At 38.2% G+C, this 25,058-nt stretch overlaps 1 protein-coding gene across 7 annotated transcripts in view; it reads right to left on the reverse strand.

The window, feature by feature from the left end:
* Positions 1–23,997, reverse strand: part of SCAF8 (SR-related CTD associated factor 8) — a 197,408-nt gene extending 173,411 nt beyond the window's left edge. For 6 of the 7 annotated variants that reach the window (XM_061207512.1, XM_061207513.1, XM_061207508.1 and 3 more), the window contains exon 1: positions 23,496–23,612. In XM_061207512.1, coding sequence (XP_061063495.1) covers positions 23,496–23,525 — 30 coding nt within the window. In that variant the 5' untranslated portion in view covers positions 23,526–23,612. Of the gene's footprint in view, positions 1–23,495; positions 23,632–23,869 lie in introns of those variants that run through there. The other variant, XM_061207514.1, reaches the window with a different exon arrangement.
* Positions 23,998–25,058: the final 1,061 nt, after the last annotated feature.

Consider the following 25,058-nt stretch of genomic DNA (forward strand, 5'->3'; position numbering starts at 1 on the left):
ACATGGTGCTTAAGCCGCAAGCTAAGTTTGTGGCAATGTGTTACACAGCAACAGACAGTGAATAAAGTAGAAGAAAGCTGTGAACGATTTATCTTAATTTTCTAACTTGACTGTATAGATTTTTCTACTTTTCATAAACATTTTTGCAAAAACCATTTTTATAATTCAAAGTATTCAACAGAAATTAAAATTTCAAAATAAAACAGTTATCTGTCTTTCCCTAACTTTAAAAATAGAAATTCAGTATTTTGCATATAGGAATAAAAAGTAAATAAGAGGGCTTCCCTGGTGGTGCAGTGGTTAAGAATCCGCCTGCCAATGCAGGGGACACGGGTTCGAGCCCTGGTCCGGGAAGATCCCACATGCCGCGGAGCAACTAAGTCCGTGCGCCACAACTGCTGAGCCTGTGCTCTAGAGCCCGTGAGCCACAGCAGCTGAGCCCACGTGCCGCAACAAGAGAAGCCACCGCAATGAGGAGCCCATGCACCGCAACAAAGAGTAGCCCCCGCTGGCCGCAACTAGAGAAAGCCCTCGTGCAACAACGAAAACCCAACACAGCCAAAAATAAAAATAAATAAATTTATAAAAAAAAAATAAATAAATAAGAGACTTGTTTCACTGATAGTCATTTTAAAGAGCATAATATTCACCAACTTTAATACCGGAGAACCAATACACCTCATTACAAATTTTACCTCAACAAGTCAAAAACTAGGTATTCTCCATATCCAAAACTTCTCACTCCCTAACATATGAGTTCTCCTTTCCTTACATAGCACAATCTTCCATATTACTTTTGGTTTGGAATACAATATAAACTATCTGATAATACAAGCATGTAAAAAAGTGACATATAAAATCAGACTCACAGGACATGACAAAATGTGACCAGAGAACATTAACATTAGACTAACAGTAGTAGATCCAACATTAAGAAAAACAGTAGTAGAGCCAACATTAAGAAAAGCACATTCTAAAAAAAAAATGTGACCAATATCGACATTTTCCTAAGATTTTTAAAGTAAATTTCTCTGTAAAAAGTATTTGAAACAAAGCTCTTTATAAACTTGGGTTAACTTCTACTGAAATAGCAATATTCTTGAGCAATCAGAATGTTTTAAAGAGCAAAGGCTAAATAAAAGATACATCACAGATATTCTGTGAGGACCACCAGATCAGGCTTTTAACAAAGGCAGAACTCCCAATTTTACACTAAATATTGAGCCAGCATGAAAACTTCAGAACAAAGTTTCAAATGCATCTCGTGGGGGGGGGGGGGAAGACCATAAATAATTGCAGACACCAAAGCACAAAACCTGAAATGTTACATAATACCTAAAAACCAGTGAGAGAACATAAAAAATAATCACCTTAAAAAAAAAAATCTTTTATCTTTTTTCTGGTTATAAAAATATTTTACTATGGGACTTCGCTGGTGGCACAGTGGTTAAGAATCCACCTGCCAATGCAGGGGACACGGGTTCGAGCCCTGGTCTGGGAAGATTACACGTACCGCGGAGCAACTAAGCCCATGCGCCACAACTACTGAGCCTGCGCTCTAGAGCCCGCGAGCCACAACTACTGAGCCCACGTGCCACAACTACTGAAGCCCGCGTGCCTAGAGCCTGTGCTCCACAACAAGAGAAGCCACGACAATGAGAAGCCTGTGCACCGCATAGCCCCTGCTCGCTGCAACTAGAGAAAGCCCACGCGCAGCAACGAAGACCCAACACAGCCAAAAATAAATAAATAAATTTATTTAAAAAAAAAAAATTACTATGGAAAAATTGGAAAATGCAAAAAAAGCATGAAGACGGCAGAAAACGCAAATCATCTATGACCCAACAATTCATCACTCATTCCAAATATACTCAATTAGCACCAGGCACTATGGATCCAATAGAACAGGTAGACAGTCTCTGTTCTCATGGAACTAATGGGCTGCTTTTGGCGATGGACAACATTCTAATAAACAAATAGACACACTTTGCACAGTACAGTTAAGTACATAATGAAGGTAATAATGTGATATGGTGAAGAGTACGCAAAATTGTACATCTTTTTCAGAATCTCAAATCTAGAATCCCTTTTTTGTTTTTTTTAAAGGGATGGCAGCTTCTCTAATTTTTCTGTTTTTAATTTATTCATTTTATTTATTTTATTTTTGGCTGTGTTGGGTCTTCATTGCTGCCCATGGGCTTTCTCTAGTTGCGGCAAGCAGGGGCTACTGTCCTTGTGGTGTGTGGGCTTCTCATTGCGGTGGCTTCTCCTGTTGCAGAGCACGGGCTCTGGGCGCGCGGGCTTCAGTAGTTGTGGCACGTGGGCTCAGTAGTTGTGGCTCCCGGGCTTAGTTACTGCGCGGCATGTGGGATCTTCCCAGGCCAAGGCTCAAACCCATGTCCCCTGCATTGGCAGGCAGATTCTTAACCAATGCGCCACCAGAGAAGCCCCAGAATCCCTTTTTTTAAAAATGTAAGATATTATAAAAGGAAATGATGCTTATTTTTTTAAAATTATAAATCTGAATTATGCAAACATCTGTCCAGTAAGATCAAATCTATATACCAAGCTTTGGCGGGGGCGGTTAGAGATCTTCTGATTAAAAAAAAAGCAGAAAATGAAAAACAAAAAGCCAGAATTTGATATATAAAGGTGCTAACAAGATTATTATGACAAATACAAATGTTTATATCCTTCATAAATAATTATCTTTTGCTATCGGCTACAAGCAGTTTCACATAAATAATTAACCTTTTATATTATTAAGCAGAATATCCCATTTCTCAAGCATGGCAGACATCTAAGGTTAATATTACGGTTTTAAATACTGTCAAAAAGGAAGCTATTTTAGAATCTAAGTTATAGCTTAAAACTGTGTTAGTAACAAAGAAAAACTATCATCTCTCCCCCCAAAATATTATCATTTAAAGAACTAAATTTAGGCCACAAGAACTTATTTGCATGGTCCTTTAATCCAACATCCAAATTTATACAACCTGCCCAAGTCCCTGGAAAAGGGGGGTTAAAAAATACTCTTAAGAAAAGTACACAGGAGTTACAGTCAGCCAAGATGGAGTAAGCAACTGTAGCCTCTCTCTCTCTCAGTGCTTACAAGTAAACCCTACTAACTACATATAAAAAACAATTACCTGAGGACTCTGTAAAAGGGAACACCAAGCCCACTGGAGTCAAACTTGAATAATGACCAGTTACAGCGGGGCGGGGAGCTGTGTGTGGATGTTAAGGTAAAAAATTTCGCAGTGTTTTGTGTTCCTCTGTTATTTCTGGGCTGTTATCCCAGAGCCGGCATTATTAACTGGTGCAGCCAATACCAGAATTAAAAACACAATACTAGGGGAAACCCCCTTCATCTAGCCAGAAGACTAGGTAAAAGGAATCGTCCACACTACTGGGGAAGCAGGGGTGAGGGAAGAAACTCCTCCTCCCCCTTTTCTTCCCAGGCCCTGCTAAAGGTTAAAGGACAGCCACTGTTGCCACCCCAGCACCAAAAACGCCAAGAGAAAAGCCATCTCCAGACAGGAAAAGGGCCCCTACTATCCAAAAATACCATTTTCTTCTCTCTCTTGCCACTTCACTCTGAAAGCTAAACCTGGAGAGAAACCTGACTTTTTGGCCAGAGAACAAGGAAAAGGATGCCCTGGGATCTGGAGAGAGTATGGGAACTCCAGACAGAGATAGAGAGGAGCCCAATGTAAGTCCTGGGCTTGTCCTAAAATTGTGCCTGTGTGAAACAGACCCAAAGAAGCCCAGCAGAGGCTTTGAGAACTAATACCTATGTAAACCATTACCCAGTACCTAGACAACTGAGTGGCACATATGCTGGGCACACCTAAACAGCAAAAGAAATGCTTTGAAAACTGAACTGACATTGGAACCACCCAAAAAGGCAAGACTGAACTTGCATCCTGAACCAAACCAAGTTGAATACCTGCTAAACAAAAATCAACATTCTTCAGAGGATTTTAATAAAATACTACAATACAATATTGAAAATGTCTAGTATACAAGCCAAACTTACTTGACATACCAAAACACACACACACACACACACACACACACACACACACTCTCTCTCTCTCTCTCTCTCTCTCTCTCTCTCACTGTCCTGGAAAATCTGTCCACACTGATCAAGGGAAAAAATAATCAACAGATGCCAACACCAAAATGACGCTGATGTTGGAATTATCAGTCAAGGACTTTAAAGAAGTTATAATCATTCTAAATAAGGTAAAGGAGAAAACTCTTGAAATAAATGCAAAGAGAGAAGTTTTCAGCACAGAATGAGAAACTACAAAAAAGAACCAAACGGAAATTTTAGAACTGAAAACTACAGTATCTGGAAGAAAAAGACAGTATGGCAGTATATATAAGAGCTATAAAATTTCACCAGTGACTTTACACATTTTAAGAAGCAAAAGACCATAATCAAGATTATTTTTACATCAACATTTTATATGGCAGTTAAAAAAAAAATGTCCAGGGAGAGATTTAGTAAGGTATACTAAGAGAGAAAGTTAACCTGATATACACATTATTAATGCAGAAATATGGAAATGTCTAATGTTACATGACAAATAGAAAATATCTGCAATAACTGCAACTTCATAAATATAAAAATTAAATGCAAAAACTTCCTTGCACATATTAGTTATTCAAATATAAGCTGATTTAACTTTGATAAATTAGCTTACTAGGTTCCAAAGATAAGCAGGTAACCAAATACAGCTAGAAAAATAAATCTATCCAGCTTCTTCGTATCTAAATTCACCTGAATGCAACAGATCTATTGTGCTCAAAGGAGCGGAATGCCAAAGCCAGAGTTATGACATACATTTCTTTACTCCCATCCCCCCCAAACTTTACTTTTAATAATCTCTGCAACCCTGTATCTACAATCCTATGCCAATATTCATGGAAATAAAGAACTATTTCAAAGGAGTGGAATGTCTCACTCTGAAATAATCTCAATATAACTTGTAACTGACGTACAACAATCACCCTTGTGTACTTACTTTCAAATTTACTTTGAGAGTTAATCATAAGCACTCATGCAATAATCTTACTCAGATTAATCAAGCTTTACTTTCAAGGTAAAACCAACTAAAAACAAAACAAAACCAACTAAAACCAAATAGAACAAGAAGAACTGGGAAATACAAAGCCAAACTGAACTGATTAACAGGTCAAAGCTAATCGGTGACTTAAATCAAACCAACATCCACTGATTAGCTACTGTAGATATGCACAATATATTAAGCCCTTCAGGGGATAAAAGATAACATAAAGACCTTCAGCTCAACTATCTAACAATCTACTGAAGTGGAAGGGGAGGGTCATAGACACACCATTACTCTAATACAGCAGATTCTTCATATTCTGAGATTTACCACTGTCAGCTTTGACAATTCACTAACGATCCCAAAGGTCTCTAAAATGTAATCACAGGTAATTTTTTGGAGATACTAATCCGAAGTGTGAACATTAAAAAGCTGGTGTATGGGGAAACAATTTACTTAACCATTAGTGACTGAGCATCTTTTTCTTCCCACACGTTCCCATACGCATTTAACAAAGGAATAACATACCAAACTAGTATTTAAAAATGGGGGATCCAGGGCTTCCCTGGTGGCACAGCGGTTGAGAGTCTGCCTGTCAATGGGGGGGACGCGGGTTCGAGCCCTGGTCTGGGAGGATCCCACATGCCGCGGAGCAACTAGGCCCGTGAGCCGCAACTACTGAGCCTGCGCGCGTCTGGAGCCCCGTGCTCCGCAAGGGGAGAGGCTGCGACAGTGAGAGGTCCGCGCACCATGATGAAGAGTGGCCCCCGCTCGCCGCAACTAGAGAAAGCCCTTGCACAGAAACGAAGACCCAACACAGCCATAAATAAATAAATAAATAAATTTAAAATTAAAAAAAAAAAAAAATGGGGGATCCATGAGGACCTTAAGACTTTGCCTCATGAAAACAAGAACACGGGGCATAATTTAGTGCCAAAATAAAAAATGTTACTGGGGAAGGTATTCAGACAAATGAAATGTAGTTAGAAACAACAAATAAAAGGTTTAATAAAGAAAATGGAAGTGAAATGGACTGATTGGAAAAAGAGAGCATTCCTGTTACAGCTGTGATTCTGCTTCTACACTATTTACACATATAGCATACTCATCAATAAATCTCTTGACAAGCAGTAATTTTCACAAAGGATTGGAGAAGTGGCTATTTCCTAATGGGAATGCATTAAAATCTCAACAGACTGCTGTGCTTTCCTACTGGAGTATCACTAAGTACCAAAAACAAGACACAAAGATGGGAATACATAGTGTATAGCTTTGCATGTGGTAAATCTTCCTATTTCACAGCATTTCCAAATATACAATGCATATGATAAACATATCGATAATATTTACTTATAAATATTTATAATTTATTTATAAAAGTCTTATAAAAAGCATTAAATCCACAGTTAAGAAATCTGCACAGTTGAAGGCAAAGGAATCTTAATGGTTTTTCAAAATACAAAGTGATTCAAACAGAACAGTTGTTCAAAGAGATTAACCTAGTAAAAATTAATCTAGTAATCTTAAAAAATGTAGTTCTACTGTATGAACAGGAGAGAACAGAGAATAATAAATTAAAAGCCAATTAAAAACTGACTACAACAAACCAAGTGGGGAGTTATGAAGACATGGACCAAAGTATTTGTACTAAGAATAAAAGGGAAGGGAAGGATGCAAAACATATTTTTAAAAATAATTCATTGGATTTCATGACTGAAAAGATACAAATAAAAGAGAGGCACTTATGAAAATTCCAAGTTTTCAGGTCTGAGTGTTTGGGAACACATTTTTACTACTGACATAAAGAGCAAGTCTAAAAGTAAGTTTGTAGAAGAAAGACAAATTTAGATTGGGGTGATAACAATGCCATTTTATGAACACATAATACCTAGAAGATATGGGACTGAATCCCGGAAGAGAAAAGCAAAATTACAGTCTTTCCTGAAGAGCTAAGAGTTGAAGAGATGAAGAATAAAATACTGAAGACTAAATATCAGAGAGAGAATAAGTGGACCAAAAGCCTAGCAGGCCTTACAGTAAAATCGTTTCAGAAATATAAGCAACAAATGCAGAGACTAAAAAAAAGAGATAGGCAGTAGCGTAATAAAGAAGATAAAAATAAATATTACGGGCTTCCCTGGTGGCGCAGTGGTTAAGAATCCACCTGCCAATGCAGGGGACATGGATTCCAGCCCTGGTCCGCGAAGATCCCACACACCACAGAGCAACTAAGCCCGTGCACCACAACTACTGAGTCTGCACTCTAGAGCCCGCTCGCCACAACTACTGAGCCCGCGTGCCACGACTACTGAAGCCTGCGTGCCTAGAGCCCGTGCTCTGCAGCAAGAGAAGCCACCGCAATGAGAAGCCCGTGCACTGCAACGAAGAGTAGCCCCCGCTCGCCTCAACTAGAGAAAGCCCGCGCGCAGCAATGAAGACCCAATGCAGCCAAAAATAAATAAATAAATTTATATATATAAAAAAAAAATCTTTAAAGTAAATATTACTTTTCACCTCTATGGCACTCTGTCAACTATTAAGCACTATCATATTATACATGCTATATCACTTTTACCTTCAGAATGACCCAGTAAGATTAGTATTTATTATTCTCATTTTACAGATATATAAACTTAGGGTAAATGACCTAACTAAATTCAAACTGGTATTAAGCTACACAGCCACGTCTCAACCCCAGTTCTTCTGGCTACCGCAACACTCAGTTTCCAAAAACAAAGCAAAGTCCTTCAAGTAGCATCCAACTAAACATACACAACTGAGTCGCTGAGTGAGATGGTAGATGACCGTGGAGACAACCATGTAATAGCATCAACTAATAATAATAACCAAGAAAATTTAAAGACAACAGATTATGAAGCTTATATGCCTACTGATCAAGTTTTAAGAGTCTTCCAACCCTTAACAAGGAAGCTCACTTTCTCTAAAGGATTTAATTCAAATAACATTAAAACAGACCAACTCCATCTTTCTCCCCAAAGCTAAGACACATAATATTTTGGGTTTGAGGGAAATATTACAAAACTGGTATGGTAATAGATGCTGAATGAAAAATTCCAAACACTGAAAACTCTCATTCGCTGCACCCTATCGACCTACTTCTCTCTTAAGAAACAACCACTGCTAAAAGGCTGGTAGGCTACTTTTCAGAATTTTCTATATGCATCTATATGTGTGTTTGTGTGTGTATATATAAACGTAAATGTGTACATGTATATATGTGACATACATACTTTAAATACAATCTGGTGCAAAATTATACTCCTAGTAACTATTTAAAATTGATCATCTTAAAAGCTTTGCTGGATTTAGCAGAACATTGAAATTCTTATAAATGATGACCAAAAATAATACTGGTCCAAAATACATCATGGTCTGTATTTTGTTACTGTCTGATATTCAAAAGTTTTGTTCAACTTATAAATATTTCTCCAACCTGGAAAATATGTTGAATATAATACAGCACTTTATAGCTCATACTCTCCAAAACTTTTATCTATTATTAAAATGTTACACTATGAAAATACTTTCCAGGGCAAAAGAGACATCCACAATGACAGTAAATGTTCCCAGTAGCAGCTTTAAAAAAAAAAAACTACTTTTCTTAGTACTCTTAAGTTTTCTCTAGAAACTAAGAATATTGGAACTAGTATTCTTTAGCTTTCCAAGTACTTTATAAAATTATTTTACAATTTTATATATTAAAACCAACTTCTCTGAATATTTAAAATTTTATATACACCAACTTTTTTGAATATTTCAAACCAGCCAATATTTTAAATATTTAAACCAATTCTGAGAGGTAGTCAGGGAAGGTATCACTATCCCTATTTTTAAAATGAGTAAACTGAAGCTACGAAAAATTAATTAGAAAACTTATTCATTAGGGCTAATATTTAAGAGATCCTAAAAGTCATCTTGTCTAATCACATTTTATAAATGGTAAAACAACTATCTCCTTCCTTGCCAACTGTAATCTATCACATCTTACTTTGAAAGCAACCACATTAATTTTGTAGCATTGTTGTGCCTTAAAATACCTGTACAAGGAGATTTCTAAACAGTAGTCTATGAAAATTTAAAGAAAGCAGTTACAGAGTAGCCACCATTATTAAAATGAAAATCAGAAACATGCTAATGATACAGGCTTATAGAGTAACTGTATCCCTCTCCTACGAAGAAGGTACAAGATAAGTAAAAAAGGCTTTTTTTACTTTTCTGCAGAGGGCTGGGTTGCTAGAAAACTGCTGGCTAAGTGGGTGTTATTGTACAATACCTCTCTGGCAAGGAATGCGTGTTTTCCTATGCCACCCTATTTTATGAGCAGGGAAGCAGCAGCCTAGTAGTTTGTTCCTCATTCTGGTCCAGGGTTAGCATAAAGGGATAATAATTTACTAAGAATCACCAATTCCCACTCCTCCTCCACCTACAACATACATGAACACTACCGAAATCTCACTCAAAAAATTATACTGAAAAAGTGAAAACAATGAACTGAGACGCAGAGAACAGAAATTTCTTCTTATTTGGCTGCTAACTATACACCTCTCATAAACTGTGATTCTTAACAAGTTTCATCACCTTTGGGTCTTGATTCTTCATCTGTCTATTAAATGATATACTATCACAAGTGTTTCAGGTCTAAAATTTGTAATTTCTGGAAATCAAGTTTAAGCATTAACAAGGAAGTAAACAAGAAACCCAATCAAAGAACCTATAACTACAAATGCTTAACATGAGTGTAATGGTCTTTAGCTACCCCATTCTAAAATCAAAGAGAACAGAAACGATTCTCCATGAGAGAAAACAAAATGTATAAATATAAACAAACATGTACATATATAAAAATAAGTCTTCAGTTTAAATTTTCCCAGGAATCCAAACCACCACCTTCCTTTAATTTCAGTTCTTTCTTATGTTTTTTGTAACATTAAAATAAAAAGATGTGAATTTTACCTCCTCTTAATTTTAGAGGTACTAAATAACTGATAAGTAATCTATTAACAGTGAAATGGCCAAAATGAGAACAAGAGAAAGAATAATTCATTTGTCAATCCTCTTCATTACAAACCATATTAGCTGGAATTTCTCAAATAAATATGGGTTCTATTTCTAATAATACAGTATTTATATTCACCACAATTCCATGTTCACAATAAATTGGTTATTGCAGACAGTTATGATAAAAAACTACGTGACCAAGAGGAGCTGAGAAAACACTCAATGATACAAGTAGGCTCAACATTAAGGAATTTTAATAAAGTTTCATTAAACAAAATTTAAATCTTTAATTTTATTCATAGACCATGCAATTTACTACTTAACTTCTAATTGCATATAAGAACATCTGGTTGTATAAACAGAATTTAAAATCAGGCAAATTCCAAGCAGAGTTGCTTTAAAATGTCCTTATATTCACAAATACAATATGATAGAGAGGGTCAATCCTTATCTAAAACAACAAAGAAAAAAAAAACTGAGTAAGATAAAAGATTCTAAAAGATTTTGCCCCAAGCCTTTTTCTCTTCTTTTTCTACATCATCTCCCCCTAATCTCCATCTCTAGCCTATTCTCTAAGTGCTTGACCTATATCCAGCTGGTTATCTCCACCTTGATGTCCCATAGACACCAAATCTTCAAGATGCTCAAAACTACAACTGTATTCAACAAACTCGTTACACTGTCTTTGGGTGGTTGAGATATGGGTGATTTCAATCCTCCTTCCATACTCTTTTATTCTAGGTGGAAAAAATGATCCCTCATCCAACCCACCAAATTATCTTTCTCCTCTAGTGTTTTGCTCCTCCTGATTTGCCCTATTAGTGATTGGTACCATATCATTTTAACTACATTGTCACTCAGCCAAAGCCCTGTGGCACCACCCTCTTCCTTATATCCAGCTCCCTATTATTACTAAATTTATTTTGCATTCATCTAGTCATCTCTTCCCCATTATTACTGTAGTTGAGCTCATCTTCTCTATACTAATTTAACCTTCCTTCCCTCAATCTCACCCCTCCATTGACCTGCCCTGTTCCGCAAAGATATTAATCATCATTCTAAAATACAAATTTAAAACTTGTGCTTTTATTAAAAACGCTTCAGAATCTCCATTCCCTTCTGATTAAAAATGAGGTCTTGTGCATAGTATACAAAGACCCTTCATCAGAAGACCCTTGCCTAACCCTCCAGCAGTCCTCCCAACCACCTCCCCTACCCAAAGTTGCCATTTCCTTGAAAATGATCTTTAGCCTTTGCCTTACACAATGTCTCCTCCATCATACTGTGTACAACATGATATACACAGAAGAGTATACACATACTGTTTATAAACTGTCTACACCACTACTCTTTGTATCATAGTATTCATATCACGTTAGCTTCTTACCCTTTGTGGTGGTCCATTCCCAACCCCACCCCTATTAAAATATAAGCTGTCTGAGAAAAAGGACATAGGTATCTGATTAACCTGGTAACCACTCTGCAGAATACAATGCCTGATAGATGGCAAATACGCATAAATAACAAGGCTCAAAGGACCAGCCACCACTTTCCAGCATTCCTTCCAACCACTAGTTGCTATTACATTAGAACCTTCGTGGGTTATTACTGCATTCTAACAATTTGAAAACTGTATTATAGTTAAAATAGAATGAAAAAATTGTCTGACAATCTTGAGGGACTAGCAAAATAAAGGAAGCACTCACAGAATTATTTGGAACCACTCTCTGTTAACAGTTCTAAGATGCCTGAGATATCTAATCCTTTGATTTTGCAAATGAATCAAAGTACTGACTGGGAAATTTTGTACTAGGAATGATGGGGCAGCCTCTGGCCTACTCCTTTGGGATATCAATCCCCTTCAGCTAAGTTGGTCACAACCCTTGTTCTTGTAATTGCCACCAAAGCAGAGAGAGGCCTCTAAAAGAGGTTCTGAGTTCTCTGACAGAATGGGAACAAGAATTTGGAAAATTCTGCCCAATAAGAGGAATTGCTATAAAAATAAAAACCACTTCTCTTGGTGTAAAAAAACCAAAGCCAAACATGTTAATAATCCTTACAAAAGCAGTCACTCGTATTTCAATAAAGCATTAAAAGGGGGGGGGGGGGCACTAACTGGTTTATTAAATGCTTATAGAAAAACTACTCAAAGCTAGAAGTCATTTCAGCAACTAACATACAACATGGTAAAAACTCATTTTGATGATTTTTATTCAAAGGTGTTGGTATTTAGCCAGGCACAAGATAGATAACCTGCACATAGTTTTAAAGCTTTTATTAGGTAAATGCATATTAGCATCATCAGGAGACTTTCTCCCTATTTCAAGAAAACTACACAAGCAACTACTTTCACAGTGGTCCTTAACTTTGGGCAATACTTTAAAAAACATTCTCGGACTTCCCTGGTGGCGCAGTGGTTAAGAATCCCCCTGCCAACGCAGGGGACACAGGTTCGATCCCTGGTCCAGGAAGATCCCACATGCCGCATAGCAACTAAGTCCGTGCAACAGAACTACTAAAGCCCGCACGCCTAGAGCCCGTGCTCCGCAACAAGAGAAGCCATCTCAAATGAGAAGCCAGCACATCGCAATCAACAAAGAATAGCCCCCGCTTGCCCCAACTAGAGAAAGCCCAAGCACGGCAACGAAGAACCAACGCAGCCAAAAATAATTTATAAACAAATTAATTAATTTTAAAAGAATTCTCATTCATTCATTAAAGCAGTAAAGGAAGATTAGCTGATTTACTGTTATGTACACTGTTGAACGGTTTTTTAAGAATCTGTAACACATGTGTACTCATCACTAAATTAGGTCTGGGTTGTGTGCCCAATTAATGGGGTTTCTCTTCTCTTCCTTTAGTGAGTTAGTGTAGCTACACAATGAAAGTATCATGGCTGGGAGACAGGAAGAAATGAACAAAGCTTTTAAAAGTTTGCTCCCTTTGCTGCATTTTTTATCAAGTTTTCATGAAAGAATGCTCACTCTGCAATTAATACAAAAAAAACTTGTAGTCAATCAGAAGTCACTAAATGTGGAAAAACAAGAAACGTTCATTTCCAGTACACACCCACACAAAAAAACTGAATGTAAACTCCAGAGGACAGAGGTTTTTGTGTGTGTGTGTGTTTTGTACACTTACATCTCTAGAGCCTAGAATAGTGTCTGCAAATCTGCACATGGTGGTAGGTGCTCAAAAAACATGTTGAATAAATATTTTCACTAAGGCAGCTTTTTAAGTTATTTTGTTTCTGTTTTTGATGTTAAAAAGGCTTATAAAGCCTATAAAAGAATATATCTTCCTGCTCAATTATAATTCTGATTTGCAAGTAGCATGCTATTAACCAAGTTCTTAGGTTTCAGAGTGCAGTAAGGCCGTAAGTGTATGGCCCACGGCCTATTTTTGTAGGCCCTCAAGCCAAGAATGGTCTTACATTTTAAAAGAACTGTGAGAAACCAAAAAGACTATGCAAAAGAGACCAAAAGCGGCCCACAAAACCTAATATTTACCATCTGGCCCTCTACAGAAACCGTGAATGGGGATTCCATTCAAAAGAGAATGAAAGTTTTTTGAATACGTACTTTCACCTATGAATTGAATCTCTGTTACCAGAAACATATTTTTCACCTAAGACCTTCTCCATATCTAAACCTCTAAATTTTGGTTTATTTGATTTGAAGAATACTAAAGAAATGGTTTTTTGTTTCATTTCTTTTTTTTTTTTTTTCACCAGAGCATAAGTGGTTATAATGCTGAGACTAATAAGAAGTAAAGGAGGATTAAAGTTAATTTATGTTTAATATTTTACATACTAAAACATCACAAAAACGGATGGAGGAAAAAACAAAGGAATACAAACAGAAAAGAAAACCCAAAAAACGCCAAATTATATTTCAAAAGAATAGCAAGACTACATTAAGGGAGAAGAAACTAACAAAGCAATTTTTGAACGCTGCATTTTGACTATATATCCTCAGGCTTAAAAAGATGAACTATAAACAAATACTAAATTCTAGTTAATAGGTTTGTTTTCAGACCTATGGTTTAGAATTCTGAAACTACTTTCTGCGTATTTTAGGACTGATAAAACAATAAGTTATTTCAGGATTGATGAAGCAGTAAGTAAATATATTGTGGATAATGGGAACTCGTTTTCTCACTGGCAGAGAAAGGAACTACAGATTTGCAAAAGGGAAAGGCCAGAATGAACCCTACAGTGTTGGACTGTTATTGGAGATAGGATGAACTCATGGCTTTTTAGATAGGCAGATGGATAAACAACAAAAATTTGTGTGTGTGTGTGTGTGTGTGTATATATATGTGTGTGTGTATATATATATATATATATATATATATACACACACATATATGCATGTTCAGACATATACACAATTTCTAGCTCAATCTGTTAACAGATAATCACCAGAAGAAACTAGGGTTCCTCAGAGAAATGGCTGATTCCAGAGCTGGGCTGGGAATATCCTATTATATAAGAAAGTAAGTACTCAAAAAATGATAAGCACATGTCAAAATGACACAGGCACCAGGTTGAAGGAGCTCTGACATCAAAACACCCCAATGAATAAAAAAAGAATCCTTGAGTTCATACCGATATGCATAAATACATAAATGGGGAGAAGGAAAAGCTCTTATGGACTGCCAATAATAAATAAACAACAGACTTAGAAAATCTGACAACCATCTTAGTCCTGATTCAGGCAGGAACTAACTGGATGCTAAAAAAAAAAAAAAAACAGAAAGAGTGAAGTTTGATGTTAGGACTCCGTGCTTCCACTGCAGGGGGCACAGGTTCAATCCCCGGTTGGGGAATTAAGACTCTGCAAGCCGCATGGCGTGGCCAAAAATAAATTAATTAATTTTAAAAAAAGATATCTGCCACAAGGGAAAAACAGTAATTTTACAATGGAGAAACCTTGCAGAAAAAAGTTAACATCCCTACTAATGGGATAGACATCACGTGCTTCTTGAGGACAAAATATTACTTCTGGATTATTCCTGCTAAAGAGGCATAACCTTAAACTAATAATGAAGCAACAGCAGACAAATCCATATTGAGGGAATTCTAAAAATAACTGGCCTATTCTCATCAATCATCAAAGGTCACAAAAGACAACGTAATAACCAACTGCTCCAGATTAAAGGACACTAGACAGACATGACAAGTGAATGCAAGGTGTGATGTAGGATTTAGATTTACTCTCTTTATTCAGGACGTTACTGGTACAGACAGTGAAATCTGAAGGTCTGCAAACAACTGCATTATATCAATATTAATTTTCTGATTTTGATAACTGTACTATGGTTACATAAGAGAATGTCCTTGTTTTCAGAAAATAGTTATACTTAGAAGTAAAGGGCATTAATTGCAGTTTACTCTCCAAATGTTCAGAAAAAAAGTTTACATGTGTCGTTCATGTGTATGTAAAGAGAGAAAGAGAATAAGAAAGCAAATATGATTAAATTAACTAGATAGAGGAATCAGGATGAAGTGTACATAAAAATTCTTTATCACTCTTGCAACTTTTCTGTAAATCTGAAGTCGTAAAAATAAAGTTTAAAAAGTGGGAAAAAATAGTTAATTTATATTTGGACATTATACCAGCAAAAAGAATTGTGAAAAATCAAGTGATCGTTCTCCTTTACACAGATGGTTCTCCTTTACATCTCAACCAGGAGTTGAGACCCGGCCCTTCTAGTCTCAGCTCTAACACAAAGCTGATTTTCCTCGGTAAAATCACAATGGTAGGCCTCAGTTCCCTGGTTTGTAAAATGAAGATAGCACCTATCCTACTTTTCTCACAAATTAATCCTAAAGATCCACAGAAACATAATAATGGTTGGGGAAAAGAGGTGCATAAAACACTATATATTATAAAGTGGCTCACTTTTAACAATGTTTGGTAAATAAAAAATACTTCAAAATTACACAAGCCAGATATTTTTTTCACCATAGCAAGCTGCTGTTTTAGAAACTAGACATTTGCTATGTGTTTTGGTTTGCAAAAAATTTAACTTATTCAACATTCTTTTTACCATTTCAATAAATTCAAATACCTGTATCATTTTTTTTAACCATAAAACTTTACAGTATCAAAAACATTACTAAACTAAAGAAAGTCATTAACCAGGACTCTGTCAACCTTTTTAAAAAAATTAAGATACAGCTGACATACAACTTGTATTAGTTTCAGGGGTACTGGTCAATCTTTTAGATACTGTGACCCAGATTAAAAAGATTATATCATTTCCCAAGTTCCCAAGATCATAAAATACATGATCCAAACTTTTCATCCTTCACTCACAAGCCCCAAGGAATTAAATCAAATTCAGAAAATTAGTGTTTATAGAAGACAGAAAAAGAGAGACACCAAATTTTTTTCATGCACTCATGCACTCAAATCAAGAAAGTTTGTTTCAAAAATAAAAATATTCATTAATTTAGCCTTCCAAATTCATAAGGGTTTGGTCACCACTTAAAAGTATTTTTTAATTGTTTACATGTGGAGACTAATTAATATCTCACTCACAAAAGAAAACATCCTTAAAACTGTGTTCTCTAAAAACAGTTATGATTCCAAAATGCCAAATGGAGATTTAATACGACAGACAATTTATTTTAAAATAAAACAGGGTAGCTTGTCTTATTTCCCCATTGTTGAAGATATAAGATCACATTCTTATTTAAGAAGTCTACTTGCTCAATCTCACCCAGTTCCTAGCAAAGAAGCAAGCCCAGAGTCAGTAATGCCTGCCCAGCCTCACTAGCTCTGCAGCAAGGTCATTGCACACAAAGCTGATGAGGTGAAAGAAAAAGGATTACAGGAACATAAGCTCAAAGAGGGTATGCTTTTTGCTTGTCTTGTTTACAACTGTATCCCAGCAGACAGAAAAATGGCTGGTGTATGGTAAGCATTCATTAAGTACTGGTTAAATGAATAAACAAATGAATGAAATCCTACGTCTTTATAAAGTATACTAGTTAGCCTTTATAAAGTATACTAAGTTGCAGAATTATTTTAAAAACAAATTCGGCATACATTAAATTAATAGCCACAAACTGTCTTTTAAAAACATGAACAAATAATCTATATTCCCCATTCTGACTAAATAGTGTCAAAGTTCCTAACGTATTTCCTGACCTACAGTAGATACCGTAACATATTTACATACCCTTCCTTGACTTTAAAATATGGTGTATCAGAAACTGGCAAAGCAGAATTACAAAGACGAAATAAATGCATAAACTCAGAATCAGAAAGATCAAATGCATTGTGTTTACCATCAAACTTAAGATAGAACTAACTCAGACAAGGAATCAGAAGCTATAGAAACATTTCTCACCAGCATTTATTTCTCATAATAGTACCGCTAACAAAATCTGCTCCTCTATAATTAGAAAATCAAAAATTTGATTTAGTCTTGTTTTTCCATTACTACACACCATCTGTCAATGATCTGTTGTCATCTTATAGTTTGAAGAACTTCCTCAAAATATAAGATGTATTTTACTTCCTACTACCAAATTCAGAGATTTGCAATTTACTCATATTATATACATAAGTAATATTTCTTATACAAAAAACTACATGGAGCAGAATGCAAGTAAATGCACAAGAGTTTAGATATGATTTATACTCACTACTAAGCACAGTAACTTTTTTTTCACTTAACCTATTTTTTGTGAAAAATTCAACTTATTCCCTACATGTTCTCTTTAAGATTACCAACATATTCTAAGTGACAAACTTTATTCTGCTTCCCAAGTACTTCCCATATAATCAAGACATCATTTCACTACCAATTTAACCCTAAGTATTTTCCAAAGGGCCTGCCTTACGTGGGTTATAATCATCTTACTATGCTTCTTGTGTCCATGCTGCTGGAAAAGCAGTCTGTACAAGCAGGAGTAGAGAGGCACAATCCTGAGAGAGAGGAGTAGAGAAAGATGTTGAGAAAACAAAACCAGATAACATGAGCTCACTTAAGAGTTCAGGAGCTCAGCCAGTGTTCAAGGTCAAGATTGAGTACATTCTCTCAAACCATTATGAGTTAGTTGTTGTCCAATAACAGGAAAACTGGCCCAGAAGAAATACCTAAAATTCCACGTACAAGCAGCAATATCAGCACTAATTCTAAGCCAACTATACTTTTAAAAAAAAAGAAGCAAGTGATCATAAAATATGACTATTTAGAAGACGGGGGAATACAGATGTCCCCTAAATGCCAATCAAAATTACTGTAACAAACTCAATGCTAGCCTAAAGTAAAACGGCTGAACTATATATATCTCATGAATTTCAATGTTGCCAAAAAATTTTTATATTTAATCCTTAATGACTGAAACACTCTCAAATCAGAGTCCCCAAAATCATTATTATCAATCTCAATTATCCTTGTATTCTAAATTTTTTAAATTAGTTAAAAACACAACTTTTACCATATGTTGTTTTAAAATGAAAAACAAAGCAAAAAGGATTTGAAAATAGCATAATTACACAATACAAAACTTAGGATGGATTTAATCTAACTGGAACTTTCAATGGAGTAGTCCCCTTCCCACTATCCCCTCTTAGTAAGAAGTGAAAACCATAAACAAATCAGAGTTTTGATTTTAAATTTCCCATCTAAACTCCTATACGCCTACAATGCCATAAAATGACCTTCAAAATAATGCTTATACATACTAAGTCCTCCAAAACATTAATTTCATATTAGTCAAAGAATCTTCCAACTAATAGGGAACCTAAAAATCTCAAATCAGTCATTTATTTCACAGAGGAGAAAACCAAATGTCCAGAAATGTTAACTGCCTTGGTCCAGGCCATTCAGCTACCTACTATATCATCAATCTATCCATTCAAGAAATCTTTATTTAGCATATACTATGTACTAAGGCACTATGCTATGTACCAAGGATATGAAGCAATAAAGATATGTGGTCACTGTCCTCATGGAATTTACAATCTCGTGGGAAAGATTACTGCTAACTACTTAAAATTGTAGTTTTCACTAGAAGGAAAAGCACAGAGTGTTTTAAGACAGTTTAACAGGGGACCTAAATCCGTGATTCTCAACCATGGTCAATTTTGCCCCCCAAGGGGCATTTGGTCGTATCTGGAGACATTGCTGGTTGTCCCAGTAGGGGGAGCTAGTGGGCAGAGGCCAGGGTTGCTGCTAAACATCCTGTAATGCACAGGACAGCTCCTCACAACACGTAATTATCCAGCCCAAAATATCAACAGGGTCCAGGCTGAGAAACCTTGATCTAAACCACTGGAGCAGGGAGGGGTTAGTGAAGGCTTCCTTCCTTTATAACACTAAGGCTGCTACGTCTTTAAGGGATTTTCACAAGGTAGAAACAAAAAAGATAGACTAATTGTTACAATTGAAACTCCCACTGGAAAATCAAAACAGGAGAGAAAAAGGAGAGAGAGATTTCCCCCATACATGAAAAAGAAAGAAAAAGGCAATGTTTTATAGCTACTTCACATAAATCCCCTTTCCTGAACCACAAGGGGAAAATATAAAAACAAATTTCACATGCTCTTATTATTCCCATTACCTTTCCCACTGTTCTCTACCAACCCATGCCTACTACTAGATATTGGTGGAAAGACTGTATTAAAAGTCCTGTAGTTAACCAAATGAACACTCTGGATGCAAACTTGGAAATGGAATAAAATGAAGATGGGATTTCACTATTGATGTGAAAGACAAGGCACAGAAGAGGAAAATGTACTGGGTGTTAAAGTGACTCTGGAAAGGGCTACATCCTGAAACAAAGAGTAAGCTATCGGACTAACCAAAGGATCCTAAGAACAAAAGACACTAAGAATTTAGATATCCTAAAGATGAGTAAAGAATTTAAGAACCAAGGTAAATTCAAAAATTAAACTGCAATAATTTTCCTGATACATGCATAACAGATTCTTATAAGGCATAAGAAATTCTTATATTTTCCACATATTATTTTAAGAGTTCCTATATTACTAAAATGCCCTCTCAAGTTATAATTTTCTAAGGAAAGGGTCCTGTTTTGCTATTCTCTTTTCCCTCTTTTCAAAAACAAAAACCCTACCACAATAACCTCCATACAGTGGGAGTCTTAAGGACAGAGTACAAATATGCAGCTCACATAAAACTGCTGCATTCCAGTAATCAACTGTGGTCCTAACGTAATCCACAGATTTAAACAGATAAAGATGAGACCCTTTCCACTGCGGTGAGAACTCTAAACCATCATAACAAGTAAATGCCACCACCTTTGAGCAGCAGCAACTACAATACCTTGTAATGGTAATAATTCTTCTGGAATTAACTGCTCAGGTCAAGCACTGACCGTTAGGAAATCTCATATTCCATCCTGGACAAATTTTCTTTCATCATTTCAGAACTGACATTAGTGGTCATGGGATAAACTTTTATCACAAGGATGACGCTTAACTGGAAATTAAAGTTTTCCCATCAAACTAGCACAATGGGCACTTAAATATCAGTTCTTGAGCCTCAATCTCATTTAACTCATGATAAGTACGAGGGATTTACCACGTAAAGGATCTTCTGACAGTGCATTTGAAAATGGGATAGGGAGGCACAAAGCCCCTTTGAGAAAAGGGTTGGGGGGGGTGGAGGTGGGCGGAGGTGGGAGTGGTGGGTGGAGGCAGGCAGGCAGGCAGGCGGACACGCCAATCATGACTCGGACACATCCTGCAGAAGACCACACACTTTCAGACTGAGACTTAACAATTTGCAGATTAGAAACCTATATTCTTCTTTTAAAAACTCTGGCACGTTCCTGTTTTCAAGCCAAGATCTGCTTGTTTGTCTTCCTTTTTTTTTTAATTTTGAAAAACCTGATAATTAGCAAGTTATAAAAGCTAAGCATTTCTTATTTTAAACATTACACTTAGAGCTAAATTGTGGTGCCTTATAAAGCAAATGGCACTTCTTGACAATTCAATGCTTCAAAGATACCTTTAAACTTGCCAGAGAAAGTTCTGTTGGGCTCAGCCCAAGGATGCCTTTAAAGGCCAAATTCACTGCAAGTAAACATTCTAAAACATCCTTTTCTCCTAATCCTGTAACTCAGATTCCTTTTTTATTTTTGCACTTTGCAACACGTGATTTAATGGAAAAGCATCATTACTGAACTATTTCCCACTATATACTTCCTTGCAACAACAAATTTTTACTACATCAGCAAGTACTATAGATATTCACAGAAACTATATTCAGAAATCAGAAAAAGCAGGATTATGTACTTTGAGTTTAAAGCAAAAAAAAAGTATATTCTTCTGAATCTTCTTCAAAATCTATTGCCCTTCCTCAATTCTATGACTCTTACTGCTACAATTTTTAAGCCAACCCCATTTTCAAATATGGTGAAGTGTGAGCGTATTAGTAAATAGGAAGTTAAAAGATGTTTTAAGTTCTCTGAAATACATAAGGGGAAAAGAGAGAGTGCTACATAAACTAAAATGGGAATACTACTACAAATCTCAAGTTCTTATAAAGGTTAGATGAGAAAAGAGTTGAAACATCAAGCTAGCCATTTACATGTTAGGCTCCTTATCCTTAACGTCAATACTAAAATGAAAAACCAATTGTTAACACTTGTAATCCACCATGCTTTACTGTGACCAACCACAGTGTACTAACCATTTGTTTATATCTACCACATGGCAGGGAGGGCTGGGAACGGAGGAGGGTACATATTAGGAACCCCCAAGATAAACAGGAGAGGCACCCATCAAAAAGGCATAGGGTAAATCAAATAATTGCAAGGAAATAAGAGAAAGGATTTTTTTTATAATTAAAATAAAACACTTTAACATTCTGTTAGTGCTATGGCACCACATGTAGCAAATAAAAAGGCTACAGACCTGTTGTTTTTCCCCCCTGCAGAGCCATGAAACTATTAGCAATAAATTGGAACATACAGTATCCTTACTTTTTATTCCAGATTTAAAGGACAAGAGTATTGTGGGGTGGAACCAAATTTTATAATTTGACCCAAATTATCAGCTATAAATTCATAAATAAAATGGAAAAGATTCCCAAGTCTACTGCTCTAATTTGTATCAAGAAGCAATAAAAAAGAAAATCCAGTATTCAAAAAGAAAATCCTTTCCAAAAAAAATGCTTGCTTTCATGTAACTATGTCACTGCTATCTAGTCTAATATGGAGAGTTTAATTCACATATTATCTAACTTTTAGCCTCTTTGCTAAGTTTCCAAAACATCAATTCTAGAGAGAGAGGGAGGGAGAAAAGAGGGACGGTGGGAGGGAGGAGGGAACGAGTTTTCTCCTTTTGGAAAACAAATGAAATTGTAAAACAGCTTTTTAAAGTATTGCCTTGTTCAGAATATCACTATTATACTACTGAATAGAGTATTAGCACTTCCACATGAAAAGTTCATAAAATTTATGTTAATTTAGTTAACATCACATTAAAATATTTTTAAATAAGGCATACAGGCAAGGATAACTCTGGTTGTGTAGATATGTACTTGTTAAATGTTTGTTTAATGTTAGCATTAAGGTCTATTCCTACCGGAGTTTTAAAAGATTTTAATATATTTTATCAAAACTTGTGTCCCTTCAGACTAGTGAACTCAACTAAATAGTGAAAACTGGACACCTGCTTGTTAAAAATCTAGCCTTATATATGACACGTGAAGGAGCCTGTGGGAAATGCATCTCCAGCATCTTCCCTCTGCATGCACAACTCTCCCTGCCTGTCTTTATGTCGGATGATGAGAAGAAGGGGGGAGCAAGAATAGGAGAAATTGCAGAATAATCTCGCCTCCCGATCAACCATGCCCTTAGCTTAAGTCCCTAGTTGGCAGGTTATCTAGCCAACAATATCTCAATTATAAATAAACACTACTTGCAATGTGACCACAGGTTATCACCCCTGTAGGTGCTCTTCCTGCACTACCCCCGATCAGGGCCTGCCTCATTAAGGACCCGGGAAAGGTCTGGGCGGTGATGCCCGGCCTCCAGTTAAAATCCCGCAGGCCCAGGAAAGAGGTGGGAGGGCCAGGAATCGGCGGAACTGACCCGGACAGACCTGCCGTAAGCCTCCGGGGGAGGGCCCAAGCGGGCCTTCCCTCCAGCCCCGCAGCCACTCAGTACTCTGCTGGAGACACCGGAACCTCCCTCCGCCCCGGGGCGGCCCTCTTCCAGCCCTCCCCCCCCCGGAATCGGGGGAGGGGCGCCGGGGCTGAGAAACACCCCTCCCCCACGGACACAGCTAGGCCGCCACTCGCCCCACCCTGAAAAGGCCTGCGGGCCAGTGCCCACCCTCCCGCGGTGGCCTCGTCCCGGGTTGGGGGGAGCGTGGGTAGGAGGGGAGGTTAAAGTACAATACCAACCTCGCTATTGAAGGTTTTCACAGCCTCCATGTTGTCGGTGCGGAGGCCCAGAGCCCGGCGGCGGAAGAGGCGGCGGCCACTGCACTGGGTGGGGAGAGCTAGACGGGGGCGGCGACGCGGCTGCGAGGAGGGGGCGCCGGCGGGAGGCCGGGCCGCTGCGACCCCGGGCAGGAGGGGAAGGGCAAGCACCGGCGGGGCAGGGGTCCCTTAGGGGCAGCGAGGCCCCGGCATGGCCGCTAGGGCAGGCGGAGCGCCGGTCCGGGGAACAGAGGCGCTGCCGGGGCTGGTTGGCAGCGGGCGGGGGAGGGGCTGGGCGCCTTCTCTTCTCCGCCCCGCTCGGTCTCGGGCTTCCACCCCCTTGCCCGGTCCCCTACACTCTCCACCCCCTTCTTCCTCTTCCTCCGACAGGCTCCTGTTTCACCTCCCCGCCGCTCGGGCCGTAGGAACCAGCAGCGCACGGCGAAGACTGAGGAGGAAGCGCTGGCAGCAGCGGCTGCGGCATCCAATATGGCGGACCCGAGTCGGGCCGCGCAGCTCGGAGATCCGCGGCGCCCGCCAGCGCGCCCCCTGGCGACGGGACCGCGCAGGCCCGGGCCGCCGCGCGGAACCATCGAGCGCGCGCGGGCCAGAGCGTCGCCGCCAGGAGGCCCCGGTCATCTCGGCTCCCGGGGGTCCCCTGCCCCTCACCCGCACCCCACCTCCTCGCCGCTGCGGGAGCGAGTGCTGCTGCCTCTTGGAGCGCCGTTGGGGCCACTGCAAAGCATTGCTCTAAGAAAAACCCAAATGTCCCCCCGGCAAGTTTAGGCAATAATATACACGTTTCCGTTGTTTCCATGTGGCTTGGCCCCTTTACACGAGGTTTAGTTGCCTTTCAGAACTTTACTGGACGTTGGCCTAAAGGTTAACAGCCGGAAAAGTTCCTAGTCAGTCACTTACTTGGTAACGATGTGCCCAAGCATTTTAATAGCGTCGGAAGAAAACGTTAGAAACAAAAGCTTTGGATCCGGGCGGGGGCAGGGGGACGAGGGAAGCACGCCTGCAGCGAGCGAGCAGCTCAGTGCAGGAAAATGCACGCTGCATAAAATCCGGGGGGACCGGCGTGGTCTAGACAATGAGTGCATTTGTGTGTACAGCGGGAAGCCGTACCCAGAACGCACAAGATTTCCATAGGCGAAAGGGAACCCATCTTTTATGAAAGATGAATTATTCTAAAGGAATTTTGACCTAGGTTTAGAGGCAGAGGGTGAATACCGTATTCCTAGGTGAAATAGATGCTGCTAGCAAAATGCCTTCTCTCTCACTTCGTGCAATGTAAGGTAACCGATACCAAATTCAAAGCGAGCATTTAAATTAAAAGTTAGGGGTGTATCACTGAACCCCAAACACCACTGTGGTCTTACTGGGAGTCATTTTTCAGCAATCACTTCCCCGAAGTTCACTCAAAGGAAAGGGGGGAATGATGACGGCAGAATTTTTCTCTAGAGGATTGTTGGAATCAAGGTACTAATGTAAGAGCTGAGCCCAGAGCCGTGTGAAACTGAGGAAGGCAGGCGCTTCTTGACA

This window comes from Eubalaena glacialis, chromosome 12, assembly GCF_028564815.1.
Source record: "Eubalaena glacialis isolate mEubGla1 chromosome 12, mEubGla1.1.hap2.+ XY, whole genome shotgun sequence".
Classification (NCBI taxonomy): domain Eukaryota; kingdom Metazoa; phylum Chordata; class Mammalia; order Artiodactyla; family Balaenidae; genus Eubalaena; species Eubalaena glacialis.